A 7,929-nucleotide genomic window follows, 5' to 3' on the forward strand; every position below is an offset into this window, starting at 1 on the left:
TCACTATACTAGAAGGGGGTGTACTCACCAGCGCCACCTGTGGCCAGGTACTGCAGTACTTCTTGTTGACACCACCTCAATTTTTCCTCTGTCGTGCTTCCGGCAAGACGTTCATGGATACGCTTATAATTTTGGAGTCTTGTTCACGGTTTTTGGTGAAGTATTGCTCTAAGATTTCAGCTTTCGCTATACTGGAAACTTTTCTATTAGCTTAGATAGCTTTTATATTGATTTGATTAATGGTTAACGATCTTTTGCTTTATTTGGAATCCCCCTTGACTACTCTTTGATTCAAGATGTCCAACCTTTCTCAAGCCCCTCCCCAAAGACGATGTAGGACTTGTATTAGGCGTATTCCGAAGGCCTCGGTTGATCCTCACACCGCTTGTTCCGACTGTAGGGGAAAATCCTGTCAGTTGGAAGATCGATGTGAGGAATGCGCCGGACTTTCGGAACTTGATTTTGTTCGATTCCTTAAATATACCACTAAGTTAGAGAGAGAGAGAGTTAGGAGGAGTTCGGCTCGCTCTTCGCTTTATTCCTCACCTCATGATCCTCAACCTTTTCCTCCCCCTGTAGTGGCTACCCCCGAACCTACTATTTGTGCTCAGCCTGATATGTCCGATGTTTTGCGTGCCATTCAGGCTTTAGGTGATAAAGTGGAATCGGTAGTGAGTGACCACAAGTTCCTCTTGGCGGACGTCAAGGAACTTAAGGTGAAAAGTGCAGTGGGAAGTGGTAGTGCCAGTGCTGTGCCGAGTGCTAGTGTCAGTGTCAGTGTTGTGCGTGAGGGTACTTCTGTGCGTGCCAGTCGTCCTCCCAGTCCGGGACCTCTTGCAAGCTCCCAAGCCCAGGGGAGAAGCAATGTCGAAGGGCAAAAGGGTTCGGCAGGCCTTGATCGGCGCACAGAAGTATCCTCGGTGGTTGCGGGGGTGTCTTACAGAGACCGTCACTTCCACTCGCAGACGATTGAGCCTTTATTTTCCTCGTCTGCAGAAGAAATTTCGGGGAGAAAACGCTGGACTCAGGTCTCAAGACCTCTTAAACGTAAAGTCCAGACCTCACGAGTTCAACAACCCGGATGCAGTCATTGGGTTAGCTCTGACTCACCGCAGTCATCAGGTGACTGCACACCTCCTAAGAGAGGTAAGGCGATGCCTCAACAGACCTTATCTTCTGTTAAGGCTTTGCCTCAACAGACCTCATCGTCTGTTGATCCCAAGATGGCTTTGCTGCAGTCCATGCAGTCGCAGCTTGCGGTCTTAATGCGTGAGTTTCAGGCAGAGAAGGTTACACCTCACCGCAGTCCAGTCTGCCAGACGTACGAAGTTGAGGTTCCTCAAGCTACCTCCATGCGTGAGCTACCGCGTTGGGAGTTGCCAGTTACCAGCGTTGTGCAGCAACCTCCACCTTCCTTAAGGCAACCTCAACAATGGGAACAGGAGTCTTATGCCTTACAACCTCCTCTTCCTTTGAGGCAAGAGTTTCTTGCAGTTAGACCTTCTTCGAGGCAGCAACCTCTTGAGGTACGACAACCTCTACCATCCTTGAGCCAGCCACCTCAGCTCTCGCAGCTGCTACCTCCACTTTCCTCAAGGCGAGAACCTCAACTCTCGAGGCTAGCACCTCAAGAACCTCAACTCGTGAGACAGGAACTGCGTTCTGCGCAGCCGCTACCTCAACTCTCGCAGCTCACACCTCAAGAACCTCAACTCGTGAGACAGGAACCTGCTACTGCGCATCCACCTCAACCCTTGAAGCAAGCGCAACTCTTGAGACAGGAAACTCATGCTAGGAGTCAACCACCTCAACGCATGCACCTTCCATCTTCGCCTCTACTTGACCAGTCTTTGCAGCCTGACCCTCAGGTTTTAATACAGTCACCTCTCACCACACTTGCTCCTCAAACCGCCGCAGAACCTCCTTCATCCCAGCCTCATGACTTTGTCATTACCAGCCCTCACCCTCTTCAACAGAGACTTGAGGATGAAACCGCAAGTGTTTATGCACCCGCTTGTCAGGATTCTGCTGTTCAGCACACCGCTGTAACTTTACCTCTCGCTTCGCAACACTCAGGTGATGAGGTTTCTGAGAAGGAAGCTGCGCACCTAGATGATCCCTCTTCGGACGTGGAGGAACCCAAGTCTTCTCCACCCTCCATTGACTTTCGCAAGGTCCTGGCTCTTTTCAGAGAGGTTTACCCGGATCATTTTGTTTCTGCTACCCCTCGCTCTCCTCCATCTGAGTTTTCTTTAGGCATGCAACCTGTTAAGTCGGCCTATACTAAGCTCGTCTTTGCTAGATCCTCTAAGAGAGCTTTAAGAATGTTAGGGGATTGGTTGCAGTCCAAACAGCAACTAGGGAAGACTTCATTTATGTTCCCTCCTACTAAGCTGACTTCTAAGGCGGGCGTATGGTATGCCACAGGAGAGGAACCAGGCTTGGGAATCCCTGCCTCTGCCCAGGCTGACTTCTCAAGTTTGGTTGACTCTCCACGTAGATCGGCTATGAGGCGCTCTAAGGTCTGCTGGACCTTTTCCGACTTAGACCACTTCTTAAAGGGTGTATTTCGCGCCTTTGAGATTTTCAATTTTCTCGACTGGTGCCTGGGGGCCTTGAGCAAGAAGACTGCCCCTGCTGACAAGGACTCAGCCATGCTTATAATGTCCTGTATGGATAAAGCAATTCGGGATGGGTCCGGCGAACTTGCCTCAATGTTTGTTTCAGGAGTACTCAAGAAAAGGGAACAACTTTGCACTTTTCTTTCTACTGGCATCACCTCTTGTCAAAGGTCTCAGTTACTTTTTGCTCCGCTTTCTAAGTTCCTGTTCCCCGAGGAGCTTATCAAGGAATTGTCTGCGGCCCTTATTCAGAAGGACACTCATGACCTTGTGGCCTCTTCAGCTCGTAAGGCTAAGGTTGCTCCTTCAGTTCCTAGAACTTACCGCACCCCAGTGGCCGATACTCCTGCTACAAGATTTATTCCGCCCTTTCGTGGCAGAGCCCCCAGCCGAGGAAGTACCCGTCCAGACTCTTTCAGGGGCAGGTCTAAGAAAGGTTCCAAGACTTCAAAAGGCAAACACTGACTCTCCTCCTCTCCAGACAGCAGTAGGAGCCAGACTCAAGATCTTCTGGCAAGCTTGGGAAAGAAGAGGTGCAGACGCCCAGTCTGTCAAGTGGCTAAGGGAGGGTTACAGGATACCATTCTGCCGCAATCCCCCTCTGACCACTTCTCCCATCAACCTCTCTCCCAACTACAAGGAAAAGGACAAGAGGCTAGCGTTACACCAGGAGGTGTCGCTCCTGTTACAGAAGAAGGCAGTGGTGATAGTCCGGGACCATCAATCCCCGGGCTTCTACAACCGTCTCTTTCTGGTGGCCAAGAAGACAGGAGGTTGGAGACCGGTGCTGGACGTCAGTGCGCTCAATGCTTATGTCACCAAGCAGACGTTCACTATGGAGACGACGAAGTCGGTCCTAGCAGCGGTCAGGCAGGAGGACTGGATGGTCTCGTTGGATCTGAAAGACGCTTACTTTCACGTTCCTATTCATCCAGACTCCCAACCTTTCCTGAGATTCGTTTTTGGAAAGGTTGTGTACCAATTCCAAGCCCTGTGTTTTGGCCTAAGCACAGCGCCTATGGTGTTTACGCGTCTGATGAGGAATATTGCAAAATTCCTCCACTTAGCGGACATCAGAGCCTCCCTTTATTTAGACGACTGGCTGTTAAGAGCCCCCACAAGTCGTCGCTGTCTGGAGAGTCTCAACTGGACTTTGGACTTGATCAAGGAACTGGGTCTTTTGGTCAACTTAGAAAAGTCCCAGCTCATTCCCTCCCAATCCATCGTTTACCTGGGAATGGAGATTCGGAGTCAAGCTTTTCGGGCTTTTCCATCGGCCCCAAGGATCAGCCAAGCCATAGAGTGCATCCTGAGCATGCTGAAGAGGAACAGTTGCTCGGTGAGACAGTGGATGAGTCTAACAGGGACCCTGTCATCGTTAGCCCTGTTCGTCGAGTTAGGGAGACTCCACCTCCGCCCTCTCCAATTCCATCTAGCAGCTCACTGGGACAAGGATTTGACGCTCGAAGCAGTCTCTATTCCTGTCACCAAAGAGATGAAGACTACTCTCTTGTGGTGGAAGGCCAACATCCTTCTCAAGGAGGGTCTATCGTTAGCGATTCAGACCCCCAATCTTCATCTCTTTTCGGACGCATCAGACTCGGGCTGGGGCGCGACCTTGGACGGACAGGAATGCTCGGGAACATGGAACAAGGAACAGGAAACGCTCCACATCAACTGCAAGGAGCTGCTGGCAGTTCATCTGGCCTTAATGAACTTCAAGTCCCTCCTGTTAGACAAGGTGGTGGAGGTGAACTCCGACAACACCACAGCCTTGGCTTACATCTCCAAGCAGGGAGGGACCCATTCGAGGAAGCTGTACGAGATAGCAAGGGACCTCCTCATTTGGTCAAGAAGTCTAAATCTCACTCTGGTAACGAGGTTCATTCAGGGCAACATGAACGTCTCAGCAGATCGCCTCAGCAGAAAAGATCAAGTCATCCCCACGGAATGGACCCTTCACAAGAGCGTGTGCAACAGACTTTGGACCTTGTGGGGTCAGCCTACGATAGATCTGTTCGCCACCTCCATGACCAAGAGGCTTCCTTTGTACTGTTCCCCAGTTCCAGACCCAGCAGCAGTTCACGTGGATGCTTTTCTGCTGAATTGGTCCCATCTCGACCTTTATGCATTCCCGCCGTTCAAGATCATCAACAGAGTCATTCAGAAGTTCGTCTCTCACGAAGGGACACGGCTGACGCTGGTTGCTCCCCTTTGGCCTGCAAGAGAATGGTTCACAGAGGTACTACAATGGCTGGTCGACGTTCCCAGGACTCTCCCTCTAAGAGTGGACCTTCTACGTCAACCTCACGTAAACAAGGTACACCCAAACCTCCACGCTCTTCGTCTGACTGCCTTCAGACTGTCGAAAGATTCGCTAGAGCTAGAGGCTTTTCGAAGGAGGCAGCCAGAGCGATTGCCAGAGCAAGGAGGGTATCCACTCGTAGAGTCTACCAATCCAAGTGGGAAGTCTTCCGAAGCTGGTGCAGAGCCAATGCAGTTTCCTCTACCAATACCTCTGTAACCCAAGTTGCTGACTTCCTATTACATCTAAGGAATGTTAGATCTCTTTCGGCTCCTACGATTAAAGGGTACAGAAGTATGTTGGCTTCAGTTCTCCGCCACAGAGGTTTGGATCTTTCCTCCAACAAGGACCTTCAAGACATCCTTAAATCTTTCGAGACTTCTAAAGAACGTCGTTTATCCACTCCAGGCTGGAATCTAGACGTAGTCTTAAGGTTCCTTATGTCTCCTAGGTTCGAACCTCTCCAGTCAGCTTCCTTCAAAGACCTTACTCTCAAAACTCTTTTCCTCGTCTGCCTTGCAACAGCTAAAAGAGTTAGTGAGGTTCACGCCTTCAGCAAGAACATAGGGTTCACATCCGAATCAGCAACATGTTCTTTACAGCTCGGATTTTTAGCTAAAAATGAACTTCCTTCACGTCCTTGGCCTAGATCGTTCGAAATTCCTAGCCTTTCCAACATGGTGGGTAACGAGCTAGAAAGAGTTCTTTGCCCTGTCAGAGCTCTGAAATACTATCTTAATAGGTCAAAACCTATACGAGGACAGTCAGAAGCCTTATGGTGTGCAATCAAGAAACCTTCGATGCCTATGTCCAAAAACGCAGTTTCGTATTATATAAGGCTTCTGATTAGAGAAGCTCATTCTCACATGAAGGATGAAGACCTTGCTTTGCTGAAGGTAAGGACCCACGAAGTGAGAGCTGTAGCCACTTCGATGGCCTTTAAACAGAACCGTTCTCTGCAGAGTATTATGGATGCAACTTATTGGAGGAGCAAGTCAGTGTTTGCATCATTTTATCTTAAAGATGTCCAGTCTCTTTACGAGAACTGCTACACCCTGGGACCATTCGTAGCAGCGAGTGCAGTAGTAGGTGAGGGCTCAGCCACTACATTCCCTTAATCCCATAACCTTTTTTAACCTTTCTCTTGAATGCTTTTATTGTTGTTTTTTGGGTTGTTACGGTAGGCTAAGAAGCCTTCCGCATCCTTTTTGATTTGGCGGGTGGTCAATTCGTTCTTGAGAAGCGCCTAGGTTAGAGGTTGTGTAGAGGTCCTTTAGTATGGGTTGCAGCCCTTTATACTTCAGCACCTTAGGGTTGTTCAGCCTCCTAAGAGGAACGCTGCGCTCAGTAAGGAAGACGAACTTATTAAAGGCAGAGTAATGGTTCAAGTCGACTTCCTTACCAGGTACTTTTAATTTCATTGTTATTTTGAATAACTGATAATATGAAATACGGGATACTTAGCTTACTTATAGTCATGTACACTGGTTTTCACCCACCTCCCTGGGTGTGAATCAGCTACATGATTATCGGGTAAGTTTAATATTGAAAAATGTTATTTTCATTAGTAAAATAAATTTTTGAATATACTTACCCGATAATCATGATTTAATTGACCCACCCTTCCTCCCCATAGAGAACCAGTGGACCGAGGAAAAATTGAGGTGGTGTCAACAAGAAGTACTGCAGTACCTGGCCACAGGTGGCGCTGGTGAGTACACCCCCTTCTAGTATAGTGATCGCTGGCGTATCCCTTCCGTAGAATTCTGTCGGGCAACGGAGTTGACAGCTACATGATTATCGGGTAAGTATATTAAAAAATTTATTTTACTAATGAAAATAACATATTTTCTCCTTTAAAGTATTAAGTTGATATGTTTTTCATTTTGTCAAAGGTAGTGAGTGCTATCTATTCCTTAATTGAATAGGGATATTTTATAGTGCTCTAAGTCTTTAAGCATACTGTATGTTTCTTTTAGTCTTAACTGGTTTTTACTTCAGATTTTCTATAACTGAGGGATATAACCAGTCTTTGCAAGAGGCTATTTCTGCTGATTTGGAAGAATAACCTTCCAAGATTACTTTACTCTGCATATTTGGGTATTTCTCCACAATAAGGTTACATAATGTTTTTTAAAGGAATTGATTCCTCACTGTCAAAGTATCCTTCATCTTCCTGTATCGTTGGTTTAACTGACGAAAATCAGTTGATTTCCCAATTTGTTTACGAATAAATCCAGGGGATGCTGCATATGTGCACAAATGACTTTTTTGTTAACATAAGAAAATAGATATATTTTCTATGTTTATACTTGTACGATAGATACATTAAATATATAATGAATTACATGTGTTTTAAGTCATAATGTTGTACTAGCGCCTACATTTACTTCGTCGCTAAAATAACTTGTGATGAGCTAGTGGAACACGAAACATGAATTATACAATATACCACTCTCCACCTATGCAATACAATATAATTCAGGAGCGCTTACTTTAGCGAATGGACGGATAATTAGGATCCAAATTACCCACTCGGTTTTCTGCCTTACAAACTAGTTGTCTTATAGATCAACTAGGATTGTGACCTGCTAGGGTTAGTAGCAGAAGTGTGTAAAGTAATTAAAGAATTTGCAGTTATGTGAAAGGCTTTCAAATCTGTAATGTACAATGAACTTACAAAACCATTACTGAAAGAAACGCTAGGCTCAACTAGGAGAGTTAGGTTAGGTTAACAATGGGGCAGATAGGACCCAAGACAACATTTTAAGAGAGGATTCACCAGACTTTTGAACTTTAACAAAAGAAGCTAGTGATGTCAAGAGCTTATGAAGTTCCTTACTATGGAAAGTTGGATGATTATGTCAATTGTCTAAAGATGGAGGCTCTGTTATTATTGTTGTCATCCCGTCTTCAATTAACTAGACTAGTGTTGCCTGGCTTTTCCCCTGAACTAACAGCAAGTTCCTTTTAACGCTTTGCGCTGTTAACTTGTCGACAGCC

General features: G+C 46.8%; 1 protein-coding gene across 4 annotated transcripts in view; it reads left to right on the plus strand.

Annotated features, from left to right (window-relative positions):
* The window catches only part of LOC137627716 (uncharacterized), a 252,300-nt gene that overhangs the window by 167,787 nt on the left and 76,584 nt on the right, over positions 1 to 7,929 (plus strand). Inside the window, exon 8 of one of the 4 annotated variants that reach the window (XM_068358975.1) lies at positions 6,928 to 7,187. The exons of the other annotated variants lie outside the window; for them this stretch is intronic. Within the exon in view, the coding sequence (XP_068215076.1) occupies positions 6,928 to 6,942 (15 nt within the window). The 3' untranslated portion in view covers positions 6,943 to 7,187. Of the gene's footprint in view, positions 1 to 6,927; positions 7,188 to 7,929 lie in introns of those variants that run through there. 4 annotated transcript variants of the gene reach the window in all.

The sequence above is a fragment of the Palaemon carinicauda genome, chromosome 35 (genome assembly GCF_036898095.1).
Source record: "Palaemon carinicauda isolate YSFRI2023 chromosome 35, ASM3689809v2, whole genome shotgun sequence".
In the NCBI taxonomy this organism is placed as follows: domain Eukaryota; kingdom Metazoa; phylum Arthropoda; class Malacostraca; order Decapoda; family Palaemonidae; genus Palaemon; species Palaemon carinicauda.